This window comes from Leptonychotes weddellii, chromosome 16, assembly GCF_054177405.1.
Source record: "Leptonychotes weddellii isolate Sample4059 chromosome 16, ASM5417740v2, whole genome shotgun sequence".
NCBI classification, from domain to species: domain Eukaryota; kingdom Metazoa; phylum Chordata; class Mammalia; order Carnivora; family Phocidae; genus Leptonychotes; species Leptonychotes weddellii.
The window spans coordinates 17,809,163-17,836,021 of NC_138384.1; the positions used below are offsets into that span (position 1 = coordinate 17,809,163).

Below are 26,859 nucleotides of genomic sequence, written 5' to 3' on the forward strand. Positions count from 1 at the left end.
GGAAAACTGAGCTCAAAAGCCAGCCTAGGTGGTGATGGTGGGGTTGACATCCACAGGAATGGCAGAATAAGGAAATCCTGTTTTCCATAAAAACAATGAAAACACTGGAAAAAATTGTCAAAATCAACTTTTTCAGAACTCTGGGAATTAACCAAAGACTTTCAACAATTCTGTGAGTGTTTATTCACAAGAAGAGGCTAAATCTTGGTAAGAACCATGATCTTTGTGGTCTTTCAACTTACCCTAGTTACATTCCCCCCTCTTCAGCCCTGTAGTAGCCTTGAAACCCAATAGCCCCACAATCCTAGTGAAAATCAGCAGCCTACCAATGACTGGAAGGGGAAGAGTGGTGTTGGAGCTCCTCCAAAGCCCAGTTCCCAAGTAATTGTCATTATTTGACCCGTCTGGTGGTCCTTAGAAGACCTCGTTTTATTTTTTTTTTAAGATTTTATTTATTTATTTGACCGAGAGAGAGAACACAAGCAGGGGGAGTGGGAAGAGGGATAAGGAGGCTCCTCGCAGAGCAGGGAGCCAGACTTGGGACTCTATCCCAGGACCCTGGGCTAATTACCTGAGCCAAAGGCAGACACATAATGACTGAGCCACCCAGGCGCCCCTAGAAGACCTCATTTTAAAGCTTGCTTTTATTTCACCTGACTTGAGATTTGCTCAATGCAAACAGCTTTTTTTCCTGAAGGCATTTGCTGAAAACAATCAGTGGTAATCCTTTCACATCTCAGCTGCTTGAGGTAGTGATAACAGCTCAGGCAAACAAGAAGCTGACCAAAAATCTTAAAAGGAAAAGTTGGGGAATGAGCTGTCCACTCACTTGAAAAACTCTGGCATAGTCCTGGGAATCTAAAAGGCCACTCACATGTGTAGGGCTAAACACATGTCCAGGAGACACGAGGGGAAACCCCAAGCTCTCAATTCGGGTGGACCTTGAGGCTCTGTGCAATCAGAAAGGGAAGGCTAAGGCTGAGTTGTAAACTGCCTGCCTGAGCTTTGAAGAAATTTTCCAACATACACACAGAGCCTTTCAGCAAGCGCTGAGAGATTTATTGGTTTTAGGCATTTAAGGGGGTATCTGACCACTCATTGGCTGACTACCACCAAGCAGAGACTTCAGTGGCCACACACAACAAAGAGTACAAATTTTACAGCATTAGTTTAGGAAAGCCACTAACAAACTGCAGCAGCAACAAAAACCAAAACAACAAACCTTGGGGAGCAAGGGTATGGTTTCCACAGTTGCCATGTTATATTACTTAAAATATCCAACTTTCTACAAAAACTATGAGACATACAAAGAAACCAGAAAGTATAGCCCATTTGTAGGGGAAAAAAAAGCAATTGATAGAAACTATCCCTAAAGAAACCCAGATGTTGGACTTAGTAGCCAAAGAGTTTAACCTAGTTATTTAAAATACATCCAAAGAACTAAAGGAAACCATGTCTAAAGAACTAAAGAAAAATGAGGATTATGTCTCACCAAAGAGAATATCAGTATAGAGATAGAAATTATTAAAAAAAAATACAAAAACAAATGGAAACTCTGGAGTTGAAAATATAATAAATGAAATGAAAAATTCACAAGAGCTCAAGAAGAGATGTGAGTGAGCTGAAGAAAGATCAGTAAACTTGAAGATAGATCAATTGAGATTATCTTGTCAGAGGAACAACAACAAAAAAAATGAAGAAAATGAATAGAGCCTTAGTTAGCTATTGGACATCATCAGACATACTCATATATGCATAATGGGTGTCCCAGAGTAAAAAGGGAGAGTAGGAGGCAGAAAGAATATCTGAAAAGATAATGGCCCCAAACTTTCAAATTTGATAAAAATATTAATCTACATATCCAATATGTTCAATGAACTTCAATAAGATAAACTGTTAAGATTTATCCCAGACACATCATAATGAAATTGTTGAAGATCAAAGACAGAGAGAATATTGAAAGCAATAACAGAGAAATTATGTATCACATACAAAGTTTCCTCAATAAGATTAATAGCCAATTTCTCATCAGAAGCTAGGGAGGCCAGAAGGCAGTGGAATGACATTCATAGTGCTGAAAGAAAAAGGCTATCAGTCAAGAATTCTGTATTTTGGAAAAATAAAGGAAAATTAATGCCCAGATAAACACAATGGAGAGAATTTCTTACTACCAGACTTTCCCTACAAAAATTACTAAGGAGAGTCATTCAGGTTGAAATGAAAAGACACAGACAGTAACTTGAATCGATATGAAGAAATAAAGATCAGCAGTAAAGGTAACTGTATAGGTAGATATAAAAAATTAAAGAGGGGCGCCTGGGTGGCTCAGTTGGTTGCGCGACTGCCTTCGGCTCAGGTCATGATCCTGGAGTCCCGGGATCGAGTCCCGCATCGGGCTCCCTGCTCGGCGGGGGGTCTGCTTCTCCCTCTGACCCTCCTCCCTCTCATGCTCTCTGTCTCTCATTCTCTCTCTCGCAAATAAATAAATAAAATCTTTAAAAAAAAAAAAAATTAAAGAGGCATATTTTTGTGTGTAACTTTCCCCCTCCTATCTGATTTAAAAGACAACTGTATAAAGCAAAAACTATAAATTTATGTTGATGGTCATACAATGTATAAAAATATAATATGTACAACAATGGATAGTGCAAAGGAGGCAAGAGGGAGTAGAGCTATATAGCAGCAAAGTTTTGTATAGTATTTAAATTACATTAGTAAAAATTCTAACTGGATTGTTATAAGATTTTAAATATAACCTCATGGGAACCACTGAGGAAATTAAAAAAAAAAGTAAAGACATGACAAGAGAATTAAAATGGTATGCTAGAAAATACCTGTTTAACATAAAAGAAGGCAGTAATAGGGTAATAGAGGAACAAAAAAGATATAAGATATAGAAAAAAATAGGAAAATAGCAGACATATATCTCACCTTATAGTAATTACATTAAGTGTAAAAGGATTAAACATGCCAATCAAAAATCAGAGATTGGTAGGATGGATAAATTGCCATAATCCAATTATATTTTGTCCACAGAAGACACACTTTCTATTAAAAATGCAAATTGGTTGAAAGTAAAAGGATGGAAAAAGATATATTATGCAAACTAACTGAAAGAGAGCTGGAGTGACTATACTAATATTAGATGAAACAGACTGATAAAAATTGTTACCAGATACAAAAGTACATTTTATAATGCTAAAGGGTCAATCCTTCAGGATAACAATTATAAACCTATATGCCCCTAACAACAGAGACTCAAAATACATGAAGCAAAAACTGACAGAATTGAAGGGAGAAATAGACAATTCAACTATAATAGTTGGAGATTTCAGCACCCCACTTTCAATAATGGATAGAGAGTAACTAGACAGATAAGTGAGAGAATAAAAGAGTTGAACAACACTACAAACTGGCTATATCTAACAGACAGCTATAAAATACTCCACTACTAACAGCAGAATACACATTCCTCTCAAATGCACATAGAATATTCTCCACGATAAAACATATGTTAAGGTGTAAAACAAGTCAGAAATAAATTTATAAGGATTGAAATCATAAAAATTATGTTCTCTAACCATAAGGGAAAGAAAGTAGGAATCATTAACAGCAGGAAATTTGAAAAATTCACAAATATGTGAAAATTAAATAATGCATTCCAAATAACCAATGGATCAAAAAGGAAATCACAAAGGAAGTTAGAGCAAAATTGGAATTAAGACAAATTGACCCCTGAGATCTTTACAAAATATCATCCTTGGAGGACAGTCCCCAGGAAACCCTGCTGGTAGGGGTCAAGGAGCAGGGGCCTTGTTGAAGTAAACTTCAACCGATACCTCCCCAATTCAAGACCTGACATGGAGGTTTCCTCTTCTCATTTTGATTGTGAGGTTTTCCAGGCAAGACTCCAATGTTGGGTCCACACACCCCAATACAGTGCTAGCTGTTCCCTCCTGTCAACCAGCTCATTAGAAATTGATTTCCTCCCTCATTGCTGATGAATCTCACCCGCCCTGGTCCATTTGCCAAATGCAAATGGTGTGTCAGCCCCAGCTTCCAGAGGCCCTGCCTGTTGTGTAGGGTGGAGGTGGGATTAGGAGGCATGTACAGAGGCTGAGTGAAGGCATTGAGCACTGGGAAGAAAGAGGGCTGGACTAGGTGTCCAGTGTTATTCTGTGCTTCAATGCAGAGTGAGTGTCTCTGAAATCCTAATTGCAAATGTCCCCTTGTGTCCAGGGTTCCTTTGATGATGATGGTGGTGGTGGTGATGTGTATGTGTCTCACATGAGCTTTCTCAGCTCTAGAAAGAAAAGAATTTCAAGATTTTTCTTTATTTAGGTATAAAAAAAAATACAGTACATCCCATGCACCAGTGTGGCCTATATATAGTCATTATCACTAGAGTAATTACTACAATGATAGGAAAAAGAAGGTTACAGGAATTTGTTCATCCAACTAAAAAACCCAAATTAAAGTTGTTAACCTAAATAGCAACCCGCTTATTATGCAAAAACCCTTATTCTATATGTTTGTGAGAGCTAGAAATATGTAAGTTTTATTAGTAAAGAAAAAAATTACAAAAACTAGATATTGGTTAAAAAAAAAAAGTCAGTGTTATTTACAATCTCCTGAAGTGTGAGGGCCCTTGTTCAGAGGGGAACCTCAGTCCATGACCAAGGGTGAGTTGGAGAGTTTCCCTCCTGTCCTGCCCCCTCTTGTTGAGTGATGCCACTTCCCCAGGACATGTTTGCAATGTAATGTTCCATATTTGGCTGAAAGTGGGAGATGCACAGATAACCACAGGGCGTGGACAGGGCAGGGGCCTTGCTTTTTGCAGGGTGTGGGGGCCCTGCAGGGGTTTCCTGAGATGTGGCAACAACGAGGTGCCTAAAGGCAAATGGCACAGTTCTGTAGTGCAGTCATGTTTGGGTTTGGACTTTGGCCAGAGTTGCTGAGGGTCAGATTTTGAGGGCCTTGAAGTCAAGAGATAAGGAGTAGATCGAAAGAGAGAAAGAGCATGAGTGAGTGACCAGGCAAGGCATATAGGGGAGAGGTCTTCTGTTCTGGGAACATCTGCTCCACTTCCCAGGCAAAACTGGAGGGGTTGTCGATGAGTCTCAAAATGGGGGGTCACAGCTACTCCAGGCTCTCTCCAAAGGGTGTGGGTGTGGAGGTTGCCCTCACCAAGTGATCTGTCACACTTGGTCTCCACTGTCCCTCCAGGATGGATTCACAGTTGCTTCAAAATTCAACAAGCCATTTTCCTGACTTTGGTTGAATTTTCAGTGCTTAGTACAGTAGTTATGGGCATGGCAGGCCAGCGAGGTCATTTCAGGACCCACCTTCTATAGCTGTCAAGGGGCCCCCTCCTCCTTCTTGACGGGACTGGGGAGAGGCTGGGAGTGGTAGGGGACTTGGGAGAGTGGAGGAAGTTGAAGCAGGGTAGGCTGATGGACAGTTCCAGTCTCCCGTGGGACTGGGCTGACAGAGAGTTTTGCCCCACAGGCCATGCCATCCAGCGCTTTGCCTCTAGGCAGACAGGCACCAGGACCTCCCCGACCTCCCCAATCTCACCAGGGGGTTCAGGGATTTCAAAGGACTATCTCCCCCTGGAAATTGAACATAAGCTGCTTTGAGGAGCCACAGAAAGGCTTTGAGTGGGACCCGTGGTCCCAGGGGACAGGGTTATGGGTGTCCGAGCCCAGACAGAACCCCAGCCTGGATCTTCCAGCATTTGGGGGGTAGCTGTCACTGAAATATGTTCCTGGACCTTTCAGGGACCTGGAGTTTGCTACCCAAGGTGGTGAAGTCTCTGGGACCCACGAGGAAGGGCTGCTGGGCTGGGGTGTCAGTGCTACAATTTGCGGGCTCAGTGCCTGGTGTCCGACTGGCCTGAGCTGCAGTGGTTTGGGTCCCCAGACGAGAGGCCCAGGGCCCCCTAGTACACCAGCTCCTCCTGGGGGTCTGAGCGGTACAGCTCCGCCAGCATCTTGAACCTGGGCCCCCAGTCGTTGAGGAAGTCGTAATCGATGTCCGAGTCGGATGAATCGGTGCCCAGGGAGCTGAGGGACTCGGCGATGGACTCGGCACCCTCGTAGCCGTAGATGTGCAGCGTGTCGTAGGGCGGGCCGCCGCCGTCGTGGTCCGCCTCGTCCTTCTTCACCTCGATCATGGCGGCCATCTCCCCCGGCCCGCCGTGCGTTACGGCGGGCGCGTGCCGCGGCGGCTTCTGCAGCTGCGCGTAGACGGACGGCCGCGCCTCCAGCGTGGGTCGCGGGGGCTTGGCGCCGCCGTGCCGCACGGAGTTGAGCACCGACACGTCGTAGCTGGTGGTGTCCATCTCGCCGCCGCCCTCCTCGTCGTAGGTGACCAGCTGCTCATGGATCTCGGGCACGCTCTTGCCGTGGGCGCGGGCCTGCTTCCGGAGCCGCCGCCGCAGGAAGATGAGGAGGGTGATCACTGCAGCGGGTCAGAGCCAGTCAGACCCGGCCCCTGCGGCTCACCTGCGTCCTCCCCTCCTCCCAGGAAATGGCCGCGCCAGCCCAGCCTCTCAGCCGACGCAGAGGTTGGTTCGGGCCAGACACTTAGTGGGTACCCGCGCCCCCTCCTCCACCTTCCATGGGTCAGAGCCAACCCCCCTCCCCCCACCTCCATGGGACAGACCCATGATGACTTCTCTGCTTTGTTTATATTTGCTAAGGTAGTTGGGAGGTTAAGTGCAATTCTGTGTGTGGTGGTGATGTCATTATCATTATTATCACTCATTATTATTAAAAGGGGGTCTGAGTTTGGACTCTCTGCCAGGGAAGCGCCAGGATGGTGGCACACCCAGGGCGGGCACAGGCAGGAAAAGCCTGGAGCAGATAATTGCGGGTGCCCCCACAGCATCCCCGGGGCCTTTCATTTTGGTGCACAGGGCGATCCCTAACCTTCCTCTAGAGGGCCGGCCCCTGCCCCATTTCAGGGCTGGTGAAGTCCAGGAGAATTTATTCCCTTGGGAGAAGCCCTCAACCATCAGCTGAGGGGAGCTGGTGGATAAACACCTGCTGTGAGTGCCCCACTGCTTCCCCATCCCAGATGGCAGGAAGCTCCGGGGACCCACACCATTAACTTGTATTGACAACTCTCCCTTCATCAGCTGCTTCCCTTCCCTGTTTCACTCCCCACTCTTCCTTCTAGGGCTTCCTGGGAGCATTTCTAAAATAAATCACTTGTACCCCAATCCTTGTCCCAGGGTCTGCTTCCCTGGGTAACCCCAAACAAAGCAAGGCCTAAAATGCTCCTAAAATTTCTGAGACCCAAACAAGGAAAAAAAAAAAAAAAAGAAATCAAGGCTGTAGGAATCCTAAAAAAGGCAGGAAAGCCACTGGAGGTGAGCTAAGCTAGAATTTTTTAAATTGTCCATTTTTTTTTTTTCCAAAAGAGGTATTTTTTCCAAAATTGGGTTCATGTAAATAAATGCCTAGAACGGTGCCTGGAATGTAGTAAGTGCTCAAAATGTATAAATTGAATGAATGAATGTCATTTATGTAAAGTATTTTAAAGTGTGGGAAGGGCCATGAACTCTCCCTTTCCCCACTTCTACCCCCACCCTTAGGATGCAGGCATCCAGGGTGATAGAGCTTCTATCCCTGTGTCCTGCTATGGAACCCTGAGGCCCAGGGTGGGATATGGGCTGGAGGCAGGGTTGCCCCTTGGATCTCTGGTCTCTTCCTCCTCCTCTGAAGTGCCCCCAGTGTCCCCTCCCCACCCTCCTGGGCACTGACCTGTGATGGTGAGGATGCAGAGGAAGATGGCTACCAGGACCTGGATGCTGACGCCTGCCTGGCCTGCCATCTCCTCACAGTAGGTGAACTCGCCATGCTCGTTGCACTTGCAAATGGTCACGACCAGCGTGCTGGTGCTTGTGAGGCTCGGCCTCCCATTGTCTGAGATGAGCACAGGCAGGTGGTGGACTTTGGCACGCTCCCGGTCAAACTGTCCATACTTGACTGTGATGTTGGCTGTGTTATCTGGAAACACCAGGGCTTCAGAGTCAGGCTCTGCTATCCAGAGTGCCTGTCTGCTCATCCACACTGACAGTGTGGCCTGCCTCCTCCAGGGAGGCCTCCATGACTGTGCCAGCCCACATGCAGCCTGGGCTGCTTCTCCGCCCTTTGCATCCCCTGCCTCAGTGCGGGTCTGTTCCTCCAGAGAGGGGATATTTTGGGCAGTGGCTTTGATCTAGCCTCTAAGAATGGCTTGGCCCAAATGTAAAATCCTCGCTTTCTGTTTCTGTGAGCAACCCATATGTCTGACCCCCACCTCCTCTTCCCTAACCCCGCTCCATTAACAGGTGGTTATCTTTTGGCTCAATTAATGCATTATACCAAGCTTCGACAATGGGGAAAAAGAAAGTGTTTAAAAGTCTTTTAGCACTGGGCTAATTTTGAAGGCTGTTTCTGCCATTCCTGAAAATCCACTAGAAAGTGAAAACAAAGCACTTGTTCCCTGGGGCACGGAGGGAGTGATGACATGGGTAACTGAGGATTTCCTGGGTAGGCTGGATGGAACCGGGAAAGTGCTCTGGCCCAAATATTGGCTCTCCTTCCCAGCTCCAATCAGTGGTTCCACATACAGAAGAATCCCCCGGAGAGCTTTTTAAGCATGCTGATTTTCAGAACCCTGCTCTCCCTTCCCCTCCATATCCCTCCCCTCAGCCCCCCTCCCCCTCTCACATTTCAGATTCAATGGCTCTGGGCAGGCAGAGGCCAGATAGTTTGCCTTTTGCAGGCTCCTGGGAAGTTATAATGCTGGCGGTCAGAGGATTTAGGGATTCCCTGCTCCAGGATTTATCTAGCCCCTCGGGATCAGCTCACTCAGGAAGCTGGTCAAAAGCAAAGGAGTCCATCATTTACATTTCAAATGAAAGCTAATTACATTTTGTTATTAAGTAACTATGTCTATTATAATCGAAAATAATAGCTACATGGCCACTGATACTTTACGAGAGAAATGAGTTTTCTCACTATACTCATTTACTATCATAATAGGACATTCATGTTGTAAGTGAATCTGGCACCAATAGGCTTGCCTCCTGGTTGTACATAGGGTGCCTCTGGGGTGGCACTTAAACTTTCTATCCCAGTGCAGACCCTCTCTGAAGTAGGATTGAGGTGAACATGGGGGGATGGGGTGACAGGTATTTTTGCCACATTGTTTACTGCTAAAGACAGCTGAGCAATTGAATGGTCTGTCATTGACTGCCAACACATCATGGCCGCCTTTCCCATCCCACAGGAGGCTCCTTAAGGATGGGTCTGTGGCTGATCCCCTGGGTCTGCCTCACACTGACCTTCCTCACAGGTGGCGGTGGCTGTTCCGTACAGGGATCCTCAGGTACAGGGATCCTCACTGGCAAAACCTCAGTTTTGCCAATCAGAGACAGGCAGGAATTCCGCCTCGCGGTGGGTGAAGGATGGCTCTATTGAGGCCCAAGAGGGATTTTTCTCTGTTTTTCTCAGGAAGCTGGTGAAGCCATGGAAGCCTGTCTACTTTTGGCTAGAGTTCAACCAACTCAGCATCATCATTCTTGTAAGCACATGCTCATCAGAAGCTCTGATCGGCCATTACTGACATCCCAGCCTCTGGGCTGTGAGGAGTGGACCAGATGCTGTCCTGGGGCCACCTGGTGGTAAGTAGTCATTGTAGCTGAATTAAGACAAAGTTCACTGTATTCTTGGCATTTGGGATTTCACATTTCCAATTTAGACTCTTTGGTAGTGACCTCAAAGTTCATAGAGAATTTGCAGTTGTGCTGAGCATAGAGATCTGGTGTGGAAAGGAATCCCTTAGCTCGTTAGTGAACTGAGCAAGTGTCTGCTCCCTATATCTATTCTATATTCCTTGCTGACCTGAGCATCTTCTGGGGAGTGTGGACTTGGCAGTTTGGCCAGGGCAGCTCTGACCATGGCACAGACCAGTAAGGAGTTGTACAAAATATCCCATAACTTGAAGACCTCAGTCAGGACCTGCTCCCCCATTTGTTGGCTTGGTCTTTGATATTGGTGCTTCCAGACTCCAATAACCCTGCCCCTGCCAGAAGCCAGGCTGACTACTTTGATGCATACCGTGATTATCTGTGAGGGTGAAGTTGCTGTCCTCGGTGCTCAGGGAGAATTTGAATTTCACATCTCGTGGCGTTATGTCCTTGTCTATTGCCGATATTTGCACGACCAGCTGCAGTATGGAAGATGGGGGACAGTCAGTGGTGGTGTTGGGGTGGCTGGGGGGTTAGTGGTGGTGACTTTGGGTTCAGACCTGACCATGGCTGCATTTCACCTGCAACACTAACCTAAATGGTCTCCACAAAGCCACTCTTTGGACCACCCTCCTCACACATCCCCTCTGGGCCTCAGTTTCTCGTGGGGATATCAGTCGCTTTCCTCAAGGCTGTCGTGCAAGTTACATTAAGCTCAGTGAAACGCCGGCTGGCTGTGGGTAGGAGGTGCTGCCTCTCAGCCTGTCCTCAGTGGGTGTGCCCCTCCCCCCGAAACTGAGCCAGACTCACCTTGCCCTGGGCAGCGTTCTCACACACTCTGGGCTCATAGGGCTGGGCGAACTCTGGAGGGTTGTCATTCTCATCCAAAATTTCGATGTGGACTTGCACAATGGATTCTTTGCCTGTGGGGTACCCTGCAGGGGGTGGAAAGGGCTCATGATGCCAGCCCCAGAGATAGAAGGTATGTGGATGGGGAATCCTGGAGGGGTGCCCTTTTTGCAGGAAGAGGGGATAGGGACCTCTGGAAGAGAGACCAGGGATGGCATTCTGGATGAAAGGGTGGAAGAGGAGAGAGGGGGGGCATCAAGCTTCATGCACAGGGATGTTTACTAAAGGGTTACTTGTAAGAATCAAAAAGTTAGACAATGCAAACCAATTAAAGAAGGTTTTAATTAAATTAACAATCAAATTGATCCAATAGTTTAAGTAATTACTTTAAATAAAAGTAATTTATCTAAATCAATAAAATTAATCACAAATAATTAAAAGGTAAACAACGTAAATGAGATGGGGTTAACAAATTAAACCACTTTAAAAGAATGGAATGTGTGGCCATTTACAATGCCCATGGAAATTACATTTAAAAATTGTAATAAAAAAAGGTATTTTAGTGCCATGAGAAAATAGTTCTGGAATAAGGTTAAGTAAAAATACAGGATATGATATTTATATAAATATGATGATCTCAGTTATATAAAAATATGTATAGAAATATAAAAGACCGGAGAAAGTACACTAAAGTGCTAACAGTAATTATCTCCGTGTGGTGGGATTATGAGGGGATGCTTTCTTCTCTTTTTCTGTATTTTCTCTCATATCTTATAATGAACAACAAACTATTACTTTTAAAGTTTAAAAATTGTGTGAATGAGATTAGATGGGGAAGAAAGGGCAAAGACTGATCTGGAAAACATGCGGGAGCCCATTGCAGTTGGGGCTTGACTGCCATGCGGGGAGATGATAAGTCTCAGAAGTGCAATAGGAGGCAGGGGCCCTCTAGGGTAGCACCAGGAGGGCCTTGGTCAAGTCACCCGCCCCTCTGAACCCTGGTGGTCTCCTGGGTAAGGCAGGCATATTAATCCGTCTCCTGGAGGGCAGCTGCGATTTTTCTCATGTTAAGTTTTATAAGGATGCAAAACTCCAATACTAGCCTTTCCCTCTGGCAAAAGTTACACTAAGCTGGAGAACCTAATAGTCTTGAAGTTGGAGGGTACTTCAGATTTTGAATTCAACCCACTGACCGGCATATAAATCATCTCCCTCCCCTCCCAGCGAACAGTCTTTTCCAAACATCCATGATAATAAAAATCATGTGGTATTTGTTTGATGTACACTCCTTGGCCCCATTTCTAGATCACTGGACCAGAACCTCCAGAGAAGGCTCTGTGTTTAAAAGGTGTCTTAGGTGATTCTCATCACAGAGACGTCTAGCAGGCTGTTTTATGACTGTGCTTCTTAAACTGGAATGTGCATGAGATTCCAATTCAGTCTGGGGGGTGGCCCAAGATTCTACTCTCCCAACAAGGTCTCAGGTGATGTGGATGCTGCTGGTCCATGAACAACTTGGAGATGGAGGCTCTATAGTTATTCCAGCCAAGTGGTGCTTCAGCAGGAGCTTATAATACCTCCAGAGATTGAGATGACAGATTGTGCCTATTTTGAAGGAATGAGGGAAAGGAGAAAAGCCCAGGTCCCCTGGCATATGGGGCCACTCACCACTAGAATCCAGTTCTTTGGCCTCCACTGTCAGGTTATACCAGGGGTAGATTTCTCTGTCCAATTCTTTCTCATTGTAAATGTTCCCTTGCTTGGTTATTCGGAAGAACTGGCCCTTGTCACTGGTCTTACGGATGGAATATCTGCCAGGGGAGAGAAATTCATGGTTTTCCATTGTTCTTTGCTGAGTGCAAACTTCTCAGCATGACTGATGAGGCCCTTCAGGATCTATCCCTTGCAGCCCCTCCATCCTCTTCTCACTGCTCATTGTGTTCTACCACCTAGCGGGATGCAGAGTGGTGGGATAATCCCATCTATTTTAGCAATGCTACCGGGGCTGAGCTGAAGGTGGTGCCTTAAGACTCCCTCGGTAGCACTTTGAAAGCTGAGGCAGGAGGTGCTATAATCCAGTACACCAGAGCTGGGGTTGGTTTTTGTGATTAATGAAAAGATAGCACTGGGTGTTATATGCAACTAATGAATCATTGAACACTACATCAAAAACTAATGATGTATTGTATGTTGGCTAATTGAACATAATAAAAAAAAAAAGAAAAGATAGCTGGACTGGAGCCAGGAAGAAATAAAAAAGGAGCTGGAATAGATAGGAAATAATTGAAAATAAATTAAGTTTATGAAGTAAAAATTTGAAAAGTTCTTCCAGAAATCAAGAAAAAGGTGTGAAGAAATGAGAGATGAATGTATATGAGATATATAACACATAATATATAACATATATATTTGCTGCTAATGATGAAAATTCCAGAACCAATAGAACAGAAGAAATAACAAACGATACACTAAAAGAAAACTTTCCTGATCTTAAGAAAGGCTCAAGTCTACAGATTAAAAGAAGTCATTAATATCAGGCATAATTTTCCAAAAGAGATCAATGTTTACCTGTATCCTGATGACACTTTTGAATTTCAAGGCTATGTGAGGGAACTGAACAGAGTCCAGACAGAAAAATATGTTCTTGTGAAGAAAATCAGATTCACCTGAGATGTCCCCACAAAATTAAATGCTAGAAACATTGATAGTATTTTTGAAGTGAAGTTTCTATACTCTGAGGATTATAGGAGCACATCTGGTGTTATTAACATAAGAAGGCAAAGGAACTAAGGTATTTGTAAACATACCAGAACTCAGGAAGTGTGTCACCCATAGAGGTGGGTCCTGAAAATTTTTTATGAAAACTTCATCCAACTAAGAAATACAAAGAAAAAGCCTTCTTTGGGAGGAATTAAAATGAAATGATTTATTTCTTTATCATACATAGGAAAGCAATTGTGTGTCTGTGTGTGTGTATGTGTGTGATATTTTAAAGTAGAAAATGTCCAGGAAAACATTTTTGATTTTACAGGTAGAAGTCAGTCTCATTGGTAGAAGTAAAAATGAATGTATTCCATTCAAACATCCAGGAGAAAAAAAATGAAAACAAAATAGAGTCTATAGCAAATATGGGGGAAAAGAAAAAAACCATAAAGTTTGAGAAATGAGAAATGTGTAACAAGATAAAAAAAGTAAGATCAAGCATATCATTTATGATACAAATGTAAATAGGTTAAACCCAAAGCATCTCAGTTTAGATTAAAAAGGAAAACCAACTACCTTCTATTTTCGAGAGACAACTTAATGCCAAGTGAAGAGCAGAAGTTAGAAAAGTTGAAAGTACAGGTTGGAAAACTTCTATCAGGCAAAGATAAGTAATAAGAAAACAGGACCGGCAAACTTGACATCAGGCAGTGTGGAGCTAAAGGTAAGGTATTTAGCAGAACAAATTGGGTAACTTCATAGGGATAAAAGTTACAAGTCATAATGAAGGTAAAATAGTTATGAACCCTTGTGAATAGAAAAATTAAAATATATAAAGCAAAATCTTAGGTATTCTAGAAAAAATGAATGCAAACACAGTTGTATTGTATCCCAGAACAAGTTAAAGCAAAAACAAAAAATACCCTACCACTGGTAAATGGAAAGAAAAACATCAAATCAATCTCTTAAATAAATTCTTGGATCAATAAAGAAATAAAAATTATCATTACAGTCTATTTACAATAGAACGGCCATGAAAACTGTAGTAGTCCCAGAGCTTGTGTGATGTGGCCCAAATCTCCATTTTTGGGGACATGTTTTTTGACCTTAGTAAGAAGACCTAATATCATAGAAATACTAATTCTCCCTGAATTGGTATAACACAATTCTCATTAGAATTCTAATTTTTTTTAAAAACAGATAAAATAATTTTATAATTCATATGAAAGAGTGAATGTTTGAGAATGCATAGAAGCTGTAGAAAGTAAAAAAAACAGTGAGGGAGGGACTTGGCTTATATCTGCTAAGTTTTAGTATAAAGCTGCTGCAATAAAACAGAATGGCTTTGCCACAGAACAGTGGACAGAATAGAGGATTCAGAAATAGATTCGTGTATATTATATAACAAAGGTGGGAAAATGAGGACCTACTTAATAAATGGTGCTAGGACAATTGGTTACCCCTCTGGAATAAAATGAGATTGGATTAAAATCAACTGCTACATGGCTCTAGAATGTATGAGTTAGATGAATATTTTTGGTCCCAGAGGGTAGGGGCAAGGAGTCCAGTGGAGATAGAACAGGTGGTGATAAAATGGGTGTGGTGTGATCCAAAACATTTTAAAAACAATCAAAATCCCCGAACAGATAGACAGACAGACACAACAAATCCCCCATGAATGTACATAGATGTTTGTGTAGTCATGAAGAAAAGGTGTGACAGGACCACCTCAAACCATGAACATGAGTGGGGTTTATTGATGTTTTCTTTGTCAATCTTTGTGTTCTTTCACTGTGAAATGAACACTTTCTCCTTTTGTGGTTTTGGGAAGGCAAATTTAGTAAAACATATTTAGTGGAGGGGTTTCTCAGTTGGTTACCCTCTTGGCCATCCGATCTCCCTAGATGGACCTGTGGGAGCTGCTGTAAGGTAGAGCAGCCCTGGACAGTTCTAATGGCCAGGACCATGCTGGGTGGGGTGCCTGGGCAAGACAGGATCCCACCTGGCCCCTCGCGTCAGTGGAAGAGCTTGGGCTTCTAGTCCTGCCTCTGCCATGTCCCATGTATGTGCCAGGAGAAGCCATTTTCCCCATTTGAGTCCTGGTGTCAGTCCAGCAAGTGTTAAGAACCTCAATGCCGGGATCGTCATGGTCATCACCACCCTTACGCCCTCTACCCGCTTACCCAATGCTCCGCCGAGCTGCGTCAGGGTCTGTGGCCAGCACTGAGCCAATCAGAGGTTTCTTCTGGTTCTCCCGCAGCTGGAAGTGGTAGAAGGACTGCTTGAAGATGGGGGGCTCGTCCACATCTGTGACGTTGATGATGACACGGGCGGTTTTTCGGATGGAGACGCTGCTCAGGTAGTGGAGGTTGATGGTGGGGTCTGTGGCCTCTATGGTGAAGGTGTATTGCTGAATGTATTCGTAGTCCAGGGGCTGTGGAAGGGACAAGTATGGCGAGTACCTGCTCTGAGCCAAGCATGTGACATGTGATCTTCACAGCAACCCCACAAGTTTTACAGATGGGAGGGGTAGCTGTGGCCCAGAGAAGTGGTGTTTCCAGGGTCATCAAGAGGAGGGAAGGGGAGGGCGCCTGGGTGGCTCAGTTGGTTAAGCGACTGCCTTCGGCTCAGGTCATGATCCTGGAGTCCCTGGATCGAGTCCCGCATCGGGCTCCCTGCTCGGCGGGGAGCCTGCTTCTCCCTCTGACCCTCCCCCCTCTCATGTGCTCTCTCATTCTCTCTGTCTCAAATAAATAAATAAAATCTTAAAAAAAAAAAAAAAAAAAAGAGGAGGGAAGGGGAGAGCGGCTGGGGCTCACTGGCTATCTTCGGCTGCCCCCCACTGCATCTCAGCAGCCTCGGGGCTGCCTCCCAACCCTAGCTCTGTGACTGGCCCTGTTCTAAGTGTTGAAGACACCCAGTGGGTAAGCCACAGTCCTGCTCGCTAGGGGATCACAGCTAGTCGTTCTATCCACAGCTCCTTAACAATGTGCCTTTTCCTTATGTCTTTGCTCAAGATGCTTCTCCTGCCTTTGCCCACTTAGCACACTCCTACTCACCCCTCAAGAAGACAGATCCGAAGGTAATCACATCTTCCAGAACCTGTCCTGCCCCCCTGACATAGGCAGTTGCTCCCTGCATGGGTAGCTGGAGCACTTACGTGTGGCTACCCTGTTGGTCTATGCGTGTCTTCCCCACTCACTGGGAGCTTCGGTGCTGTGGAGGTTGTATGAGTCCCCTGGGTGCCTCCAGTCCCCAGTGCAGGACTGGAGCAGGGACAGCCTCAGGAGAGTGCTCCTGGGGGAATGGCCCAGCTCAGGCAGGGGGGTTCTAGAATGTCCCCTTTGAGATGGGTCATCCCCGGCCCAGGTAGCCCCAGTCCTCGGCATGGCCATTCTAGAGGCATTTTGTGTCCCTTCCCTCCTCTTCCAGATACAGTTGGTCTGACTGCTTTGTCTGCAGTAGCCACTGCCAGTGGCCACCCCCACCCCCACAGCACTCATTGCTTCCTTCCCTGCCATGGCTCTCTGCTGCAAGTGCCTATAACACTACTGGGGCTCTCCGTGACGCGGGTGCCCAGGGCAGGCCAGAAAGTGCAAGAGTGAAAGCCCCCTGAAGCCCTCAGCCAACCCCACAGTTCCTCCTGCTCAGCTCCTGCAACTCTGAGGCCTATTCCACACCATTCCTCAGATGTCCCCGGTGGGACTGTGCCCCCCTTGCCCGCAGTGATAACCTGATAGGGAGCCTGTGTTCTTCCCTTTATGTGGCACTGCTCCTGGGGCGTCACTTCCCAAGTAAATGATTTACACCCAAATCCTTGCCTTAAGGTCTGCCTCTGGGGTAACCCAGCCTAAGGCACTGACCCTTCTCTCCTGGCTCCCCTTTCCCAGCTCTGGGGTCACAAGCTCTAAGAGCGCAAGGCTAGCTCTGAGCTGACCCAGAATGGACACCTTTGATGGCCTCTGACCTTGTGGTAGCCCCTGGATGAGTCCTGGGAATGCGGGGAGCCCCAAACCCCACATCTGATGTCATCGCTGCATGCCTACAAACCTTCATGGGCTTGATGATGCCCTCGTTGTGGTTGGGGTCCGTCTCGATGGTGAAGGTGTCCCTGTATTCACCCTGCACGATGCTGTACTTGGTCATCCGGTTCTGGGGCTCGTCTGGGTCCTCAACGAACAGAGAGCCCAGGGAGCTGCCCACACGGATGTCTTCAGGCACGGCGAATGTGTACTTGGCTGATGCAAATAGGGTGCCCCCAAGGGCATTGGGTTAATGAGATAGACCCTTATATTATCCTAATACATTTTTATACAGGAAATGGGCACAATAAAATAATAATAATAGTACTACAACCTCTGGAATTTGGGGTCCCAAGGCAAAGAGGTTCTGCTCTATCTGTCCTTCTATCCGTCCATCCATTTAACAAATAGTAATTGAGCACCTACTGTATGCTAGGTCCTCTGCTAGGGGACCTATCATTTGACAAGAGAGACAAGTTCTACCTTTAGCGAGCTTCTGTCATGTACTACAGTGAGGCCACTTCAGGCTGTCCTTGGGGGTGGCTGAGCCTCTGAATTACACCTCAGCACTGGAGGGTATAAATGATGAACCGTCTGACTTTCCTCCCCAGCCCTAACCAAGGCATGGGAAAAGCTCTTGTCAGACACTTTTTGTGGGGAGAGACTCAAGTGTGTGGGTGGGCTCAGGGCCCAGCCTCAGCTCTGGATATGGAATTTTGCCATACCCCTGTTCACCAGCTCACAGGGATTTTCTAGCTAGGGCCTGGATTTTTCTGAGCCTGTAGAAACTGGGTGAAACTATTCCTCTCTGGTAGTGGGATTCAGGGCACGGTGGTGGCACACAGCAGGGAGCATGATTTCCCTGTGGCCTGTGAGGGCACTGTGGCGGGTGACATTTGGACAGCCTTGGGAATGTGTGCAGGGATGGGGAGCAGAGCCTCTGCCTGCAAGAGGGCCTTTGGACCCACCCTGGGGTCAAGGAACAGAGGGACACTGGGCTTCTCCACAAGATCCCCCAGGTCACTGAATCTGTATTCTCCCAACCCCCGTCCTCCCCAGGACCCTGGGGGAAAAGCTCACGCTGGGTAAAGATGGGGAAATTGTCATTGATGTCCTGCAGAGTGATCAGCACCGTAGCTGTGCCTGACTCCCCACGGAGGCCCTGGGCATCTCGCGCTTCCACCACGATTTCATACTTGGCCTGCACCTCTCGGTCCAAGGTTTTGGTTGTCGTGAAAATGAGTCCTGCAAAAAGTGTGCCAGCAGCAGACATGTTACTTGGAGGGCTTTTAGAAAATACTGGTGCCTGGGCCCTAGCCGGAGAGCACTCCCTGACTTAAAAGCTCCCCAGGTGATTCCACTGTGCAGCCAGGGCTGAGAACTGATGGCCAACCACCCCCACCCCCTGCCCCTGCTTCATACCCTGCTCTGCTGGACCAAAGCTGCCCAAACAGTTTGGTCCAATATTGGTCCTAGCTGTGTGGAGCGTGGTGTTGAGAAAGAGTGTGAGGCCACGGCTAGGCTTAGTGTGGAAAGCTATGATGGATTAGTGATGGCCTGCCTAGGCACGTCATCGGTTGGGGTGGTCTCTTTGCTTTGTTGTACTCGCCATCCTTCTGAAAGACAGTGTGCCCCAGGCCTGACCACCTGGATTTCTCTCTTGCTCCCCAAACTCGGTCCTTACGGTTTTTAAAGTTACACTGAGTGGATACTTACTATGGGCCATGTATTCTCTATATTTTATTTCATTTAAGCTTCACAGCTGCCATGCAAAATGGATACACGTTTTCCCATCTTCAGGATGAGGTAACTAAGGCTCGCAGAGGTTAGTTGACTTGCCTAAGGTCTTTGGAGGGAGTGAGTAGCAGGAGTGGGTTTGGAAACTGGATCGGTCCTACTCTACACCCAGAGCTGCTAACCAGCATTCTCTTCTGCTTCTTGTGTCACAGCTTGGGTCCTGGTTTATTTCCGGGGCTGGAGTCCGTGTTTTGGCAGCTGTCTGCTTCCTTCTCCCCTCATTAGCCACCTTGTCCTAATGGGTAGAAGCAACTGTTTCCATAGGATAGTGTGGTTGGGTGATAGGTGACACCTGTCAGACTAGACTTTGCTCAGCTGCTGCACATGGAATATCCACCCCTACCCTGCTCCAAGCCAGGGCCTGCCCCGGAGCGTTAGTAACACAGACCGGAACCATCAATAGCAAAATATTCTTCTCCCTTCAGGATTTGGTACATGACAGAGGCGTGGTCTGCCACAGTAGGGTCATCTGCATCAACTGCTGTCACACGGATGACGGAGGTCCCTGAGGAAAGAGAATCCGGGGGTTACTGTCTTGGGACTGCTGGCCCCTTGCCCCATTCCAGCTGAGGACAGGTGGGGCCCAGGCTGTTCCCTTAACCCAGCTCCCCCAGGTCCTGGGGGGGAGAAAAGGCTGTGTCGTGGTCTGAGGAGCCTGCACGGGGGCAAAGTGCACATACCCACGGCCGACATCTCTGGCACGGAGGCGTTGAACAGCCGGTGCGTGAACACAGGCCAGTTGTCGTTCACGTCGTGAACTTTGATGGTGAAGCTGGACGGAGACTCTAGGTTCTTGTTGGTATTCTTGTCTACCACAAGGGCAGTAAGGTGGTACTCTGGGATCTTCTCCCTGTCCAGCCTCTCAAAGGCATACACGTCGCCTGTGTCCTCCCTGACCCGGAAGACCTTGCCCACAGAGTCTCCTCTGAGCACATACTTAGTGTTCTTGTGGTTCACGCTCGATTTGATCTAGGAAAGAAGAGGCGCCGTGAGCTGAGGATGGGCAGAGGTGGCTGTGTGCGTGTGTCGTTGTGCACGCACACATGTGAGCGTACAAGTGTATGTAGGTACGTGGTGTGTGTGTGCACACCTGCATGTTTGTGCACGTGTGTGGACACGTGTGTGGTGCTGGCCAGGGATCCTAAGTGTGGCACCTGCTTCTTTCACAAGCGTCTCTGACTGGTCATTAGCACGCGTTGCTCTCAGCCAGGTCCCTGCGAACACCACATTTGTGGGACTTGCCCAGCACGCTGCCCTCGTAGGCCTAGAGCAGCGCTTGGAATGTCGCAGGTGCTTGCAAAAAGATTTTTGGGTGAAAGAGTGTACTTGGTGCCAGTGGAAGGCGAGGGGTATTTTGCCCCTTACTAGTCACTTCAGCTCTTAAGCTCTCTGAGTTGTGGTAACCTCATCTGTAAAGTGGAGATAATATCGCTTCTGATGGGCTGCTCTAACGGGCAGAATGATGGCACTTTTGAAAGTCAGTTCCAGGAAACACTGGTGTCTTTTGTTGTTCCACACGAAAATTTGGGCCCATTGAGCTAGGAGATGGCTTGCACCGGCCAGCCAACTTACATTTTTAGGAATGTTTGTGAGCTGCTTGTTAAGCACAGCCATTTTTACAAATCCAATTATATCAACGTATCAGTTAAATGAATCCTATTAAAAACACAGGTAGCCTACTCAAAATTCATTGCTTCCTCGTGATTGTACTACATTTTACTATGTCTTGAGGTTATGTATATGTTGAATGATGGAAATACCACACAGTGCGGTGTTAATATGTATCTTTTCACAACTCTGCCTTCAGTGCCATCAAGTAGGGAGCTTGAAACAGACATGGTGAAAGTATTTCCACATGGAAATGAGCAAATGCTATGAATCAGGACTTCTTCTCCTGGAGAACCAGTTGTCAAACATTTATCAGCACACTACTGGTTCCGGTCAATTTAGTTTTGGAATGGTACATAAAATGTTCTCTTCTTGGAGATTTACAATGCATAGCCCTATAGAAAAAAACTCTAATGAGCTTTAACTCAGGATTTCCCATTGCAATAAGAATACTTTTTGTTTGTAACATATACTGTTAGTGCCCTAAGGATCAAGATTTATTCATTTTCTAAAATAAATTTAAAGAATATTTTATTTATTTATTTGAGAGAGAGTGAGAGAGACAGAGAGCACGAGATAGGGGAGGGTCAGAGGGAGAAGCAGACTGCCGGCTGAGCAGGGAGCCCACCGCGGGGCTTGATCCCAGGACCCTGAGACCATGACCTGAGCTAAAGGCAGATGCTTAACTGACTGAGCCACCCAGGTGCCCCAGGAACAAGATTTAGAAAAAGATTTGAAAGCTAATGTACCTAAAGCAACTTACACAGGTTTTCAATAAATACCTGTTATTATTCATGGTAGATCCATATGTTAAAAGATATTAGGTTAGAAGTGCTAAACGTTTCATTTATAGAATCTTAGAAACAGAGACACTTAGGAATATAAGAGAATCCTATTTCATGCATGTAAAGTGGTACTCCAATAGATGGTTAGAATGTTCAAAAAATATAGTTCAATTCAAAGTATATAAATCGGATGCCTATAAGGTGCCAAGCAGCACACTGGAAGCACAGAGGTAAGCCAGACCCTATTCCTGCTCTCAGGGCTGAGACTCTGAGGAAGGGCAATATGTAAGGGTCCAGGGAGCAAGAGCCTGAGTGAAGGTGTCTGATGAGGAGAACCGAGAAAGAGTGGGTCTCAAGACAGGAGGGGGAGCGTCAAGAAGGGTGTGGTCAAATCCCGTGAGTCTGGAAGACATCCCTAGGGTTGAGGAGCAGTGCAGACCCTGGAGCCCTTGGTGAGAGCAGCACTGGGGTGAGGGGTGGTGGGGTGGGAAGGCAGATGACAGAGCTTGGAGAAGACTCTGCAAGGTGAGGAAGTGGGGACCAGAAGTGAGGACCCTCTGCTTTGGGTGGGGCAGGGCCTCGGTGTGCTGGGGCCAGGCGGGTTCATGAGGGGGTCCCAAGACCCAGGGGCCAGGACATATGATGAACAGTGGGTCAGGAGGCAAGAAGCAAATGCCCAGCTCTGCAACCTGTGGCTTGGGGGGGAACAGTGGGGATTCAAGGAGAAGGGACAGTCTGGGACTCTGTGTGAGTTGCTTAGGGTTCGTTGGTAGTTCCAAACTTGGTTCTGCGGGGCGGTGTGTGTTAGGACCCACATGGGCAGGGGTAGTGATGGGGACTGACTGAGCTTTGACCTATTTTATTGGAATTCTGCATAAGATTCCATTTGAATATAAGCTCCGTCCCTTGTGCTCACTTCGGCGGCACATACACTAAAAAGCTCCTTCCCTCCAACATTTAATTTTTTAGAATAGTTTTAGATTTATAGAAAAATCGAGAAGATAGTACAGAGTTGTCATGCATCCTGCTCCCAATTTCCATGATTATCAACATTTTATGTTAGTATGGTACCTTTGTTATGATTAGTGGGCCAATACTGATACATTTATAGTAACTGGGGTCCATTGTTCATACAGATGCCCTCAGTTTTTGCTTCATGTCCTCTCTCTGCTCTAGGAGCCCATCCAGGACACCCCCATTACATTTAGTCATCACTTTGGGCTCCTCGTGACTATGACAGTTTCTCAGACTTTCAGTGTTTTTGATGAGTACTGATCAGGTATTTTGTAGGATGCTTCTCTACTGGAATTTATCTGATATTTTTCTCATAATCAGACTGAGATTATGGGTTTCTGGGAGCCCCCGTTTTTTTAAATTATCACTATATTTGGATATAACATCTTAATGCTGAAAGCCATGCTGACCCATATTTGTGGATTCAGAAGGCTGCTCAGAGCTCACTCCCATTGTCCAACCAGTCTGTAAACAAAGGCTCCGGACAGTGGCCTTGATAAACAGGGATTTCCTTCCCTCAGATTATGTCTTTGGGAGCCAGGAGGCGATCCTTGGAGCCTCGTCCATGCCTCTCCCAGGCACGCTGTTCCTTCCCAGGGTGGGACTGCATGTGGCTTCTCTGTCCCGTGCGTGGCCCCATGCCAGGTGCCAAGTGAACGCTCTTAGCAGATGATGGCAGGCCTGACGCTCTTCCTGCTGCTTGAAGACCCTTGGGAGAGGAGAGCCCTCTGAAGGTTTCCGTGTCAGGGCTGCGCATGATGCAGGTGGCTTCCGCTTTCTGCTGGCTCTTCCTTACTCACCCCGCAGATTTTCCTCGGGGCTGGCCATTCTCATCAGTGGCTGATTCATGGCACAGTTATCCCATTGGGAAAGATGTAGGTGGGTTGATGACATTTTCCTCTACGATGCAGAGTTCACATTTGTATTGGAAGTCGGGAACCCTGTGCTTTCCTAGGGCTAGGTTCTCCTCAGGCTCTGTCCGGGTCTCACCATGTGACCCTGGTCAAGCATCTTTCTCTGAGTGGCCATCCTGAGGCATTGAAATTTCCCAACCATTCTAGGGAGCCAGAGGAGCCCGTGGGCACAGTCAGCTAGCTGGTTGTGGGCAGGCTGCGAGTGGACATTCCCCGGCCGGCCCCACCCCCAGCTGCCATGGCGTCAGCTTCTGCCTGCTGTCCCCATCACCGCCTTTCCCTTCAGCGTCATGACCACTTCTACCAGCTCTATCCGCTCTACCACCATTACCTTCACAGGCGTCAGCCCCACCCTGATAGCCAGGACGGAATGTGTCACCAGTGGTCCCACCACCACCATCACTGTGGGCCGCCCGCTGCGGCCGCCACGCCTGCTCCAGGGCCCGAGCCTTACCTTGCCCACATAATGGGGCAGCGAGGTGTTTTTCTCTTCGTCAATGTGCATCTGGTTCCAAATCCAGTCTCTCTTCTGGCGCCGGTGGGTGGGCAGCAGGCTGGGGGAGTCCGGTCGGGCAGGGCTGGTGTCCGCCGCAGTTGCCACCAGCAGGCCCAGGCAGGTGCCTGCCGAGGCGAGCAGCAGCATGAGCACCTGCATCTTCTGAGAGGCACCGATCTGGGGAGAGAGAGGAGACCCCACCAAGGCGTGGCTGTCACTACTCTGGCGCGTGAGCAACTCCCTGCTGCCGACGGAAGTTCCCTCCTGGGTTCACTCTGTTGTCCTTTCCTCTCTGCTGATACCAGCAGAACCAGATGCCGTTCCTGCCCCCAAATCGCTCCCGGTCTGGGAGAGGGAGGCAGACACAGAAACACCTCCTCCTCAAGTGTCGCATGTGCTGGTGTGGAAGTGAGCGCAGGCGACCGTGGAACCCTCAGGAGGGCTGGAGGGAAGGTTTCCTGGAGGAGAGGGTGATGCTGATGCTGACGGTAGCTCCCAAAGCCCCGTGCCATGGGCGCCCCTGTAACCCTCCTTTTACGCACGAGAGGTTAAGTCCACACTGGAGCGGGTGGTGGGGCTGGAATAGAGCCTTGGTGTCTGACCTCAGCAGCTATCACTTATCAAGTACTTATTACAAGCCTGACACTGTTCCCAGCACTTTACGGGTGTCATCTCATTTAATTTTCCTAGTTACTCTCGAAGTGGATATAATTATAACCCTCACGTGACCAATAAGCCGAAGAACAGAGGGGTTTAGTTAACATCCCCGAGGTCGCCTAGACAGTGAGCCCCAGAGCCAGGCTTGAACCAAGTCTGCCTGGCCCCGAAGTTCTTGTTTTTTCCCACTGCCCTCTCTTGTCCTAGCAGCTGCTGCGGGGTGGGACTTCAAGACGCCTCTGAACAAACATGCCCCCCGCCAGCACCAGAGCCCCTGTGGCCGTGTTGCTTTGATGCTGTCTTCAGAAAGCTCTTAGGAAACCCCAATGTCTTAACCCAGAGGGTCAGGCCCTCACCAGGCCCAGAGCTCACAGCTGGTGATCAGTTTAGAAACTGTCGCAAGAGCAGGAGTGGGGGAGGGCAGGGGATTGAGGGGCTGGGCTCACAGGACTAGCTTCATAATTTGTGGGGCCCAGTGCAAAATGGAAGCGTGGGACCCTTTGTTCAAAAAGTATTAAGAATTTCAAGATGGAGACAGAAGAATATGAAAGCAGGCATCAAGCGCAGGGCCCAGTGTGCTTGCAGACCCTAAAAGGCAGCCCTTGGGACAGGGAATCAGCCTGGACCTGAATCGTGGGTCACCCACAAATCAGAGCCTGGCTTCATCCTGAATTCTAGGAAGGGGGATTTTTCCCCACTGCCCTATGGTGGGTGAAGGCTGTGACTTTGGCTATTACTGTGCTCTCCCAACATTCACCCCATTAGTCTACTCATGCTGGGCCCCTGTGCCACTGTTCTGTGGCTCCTGGGTAAGTTCAGGGGCAGAGGGCAGGTTGGTGGGAGTGGGAACCAGGGCTCCTGCTTGGAAGGACCACTCACTGGATGCTGGATGGGAGGCCGCCACCCAGGTTGTCCCCCACCTTGGCCCGAGGGAGAGCCCGGATTCTGAACATTACCGGAGGTTTGTAAACTCCAGTAACATTTCCTCTGAGACGCTGGCGCCACGCTGTCCTCAGTGAGGGCCCAGTATGTCTGTGCTGGGCTAGCCTGGCCTCTGGGTCTGCTGACCTTAGCATCTGAGGCCCCTACCCTGTAGTCCCTGCTGCTGGCCCAGGAGGAAGCAGGCTCCCAGGGTTGGGTGGGACAGAGCGCTGGAACATGCCCCAGAATGCATGTGCTGTGTGCCTGGGGAGAGGTTCTGGGTCTCAGTTTCCTCATTTGTGAGGTGGTGGAACTGGAGGAGGCTTGGTCTCCACTGAGGTAGGACATGGAGAGGGTAGCCATTTTAGGTGGGAGGAAGGCAGTGAACAAAGACTTGGGAAGGTTGGGCGTGCTGGCCAGGAAGCTGGTTCTGACTCAGGGGAGGTGGCCGGCATGTCCCTGCCCCAACTTTGCTGGGCCCAGGCCTGGCGGGTCATTTCCTTTTTTGCCTACAAAGGAACTTTGAGTTTTGGTTCTTTCTTCCTCTCAAGTGAGAAGTGACTCAAAAATGAAAAAGTAGAACAAACAGAAGTGAAACTGAGAAACAAGGAGAGAGAGTCCTCAGGCCTTTAGACAGGATGGAGTGAGAACCCATGCACTGAGCCAAATGGGTATTGAGTGCCTACTATATGTGGGTTCTGTAATGGGCACTGGGGTACAATAGTGAGCAGGGCACATGGGGCCTGTCCTCAGGGACTGCACACTATAGTGGGAACACCAGGAAAATAAGCAAATATGGAAAACACCAGCTAGTGATACATTGGGGGGTGCAACAGAGAGAGGGGGTGGCTGACTAAGACTCTGAGATCAGGGGAGGCCTCTCAGAGAGATGACACTTCAGCCAGCATCTGAGTGTTAGTCTTAGGAATACCAGGGGAAGGGCATTCCAGGCAGAAGGATCAGCACATGCAAAGGCCCTGAGGTAGAAAACTGGTTGGTGTGCTTGAAGAAACAAAATAAGTCCCCAGGTCAGGTAGAAATGAGCAATGAGGGGTGAGAGACAGGAAGAGGTGACCAGGTCAGTGTGGCAGGCTGAGTGACAGTCCCCCCAAAGATGTCCATGTCTGAATCCCTGGAACCTATGTATGTGTTATTTTTTTTTTTATTCTTATGTTAATCCCCATACATTACATCATTAGTTTTAGATGAAGTGTTCCATGATTCATTGTTTGTGCATAACACCCAGTGCTCCATGCAGAACGTGCCCTCCTCAATACCCACCACCAGGCTAACCCATCCCCCCACCCCCCTCCCCTCTAGAACCCTGTTTGTTTTTCAGAGTCCATCGTCT

At 47.6% G+C, this 26,859-nt stretch overlaps 1 protein-coding gene across 1 annotated transcript in view; it reads right to left on the bottom strand.

The window, feature by feature from the left end:
- Positions 1 to 4,318: 4,318 nt before the first annotated feature.
- The window catches only part of CDH5 (cadherin 5), a 30,540-nt gene continuing 7,999 nt past the window's right edge, over positions 4,319 to 26,859 (bottom strand). The window contains exons 2-12 of the mRNA XM_081806489.1: positions 23,889 to 24,107; positions 19,794 to 20,082; positions 19,502 to 19,618; positions 18,397 to 18,561; positions 17,345 to 17,532; positions 15,478 to 15,728; positions 12,260 to 12,402; positions 10,553 to 10,677; positions 10,113 to 10,221; positions 7,770 to 8,015; positions 4,319 to 6,462 (exon numbers count right to left, since the gene is read on the bottom strand). Of these exons, the coding sequence (XP_081662615.1) occupies positions 5,942 to 6,462; positions 7,770 to 8,015; positions 10,113 to 10,221; positions 10,553 to 10,677; positions 12,260 to 12,402; positions 15,478 to 15,728; positions 17,345 to 17,532; positions 18,397 to 18,561; positions 19,502 to 19,618; positions 19,794 to 20,082; positions 23,889 to 24,089 (2,355 nt within the window). The 5' untranslated portion in view covers positions 24,090 to 24,107 and the 3' untranslated portion in view covers positions 4,319 to 5,941. The remainder of the gene's footprint in view (positions 6,463 to 7,769; positions 8,016 to 10,112; positions 10,222 to 10,552; positions 10,678 to 12,259; positions 12,403 to 15,477; positions 15,729 to 17,344; positions 17,533 to 18,396; positions 18,562 to 19,501; positions 19,619 to 19,793; positions 20,083 to 23,888; positions 24,108 to 26,859) is intronic.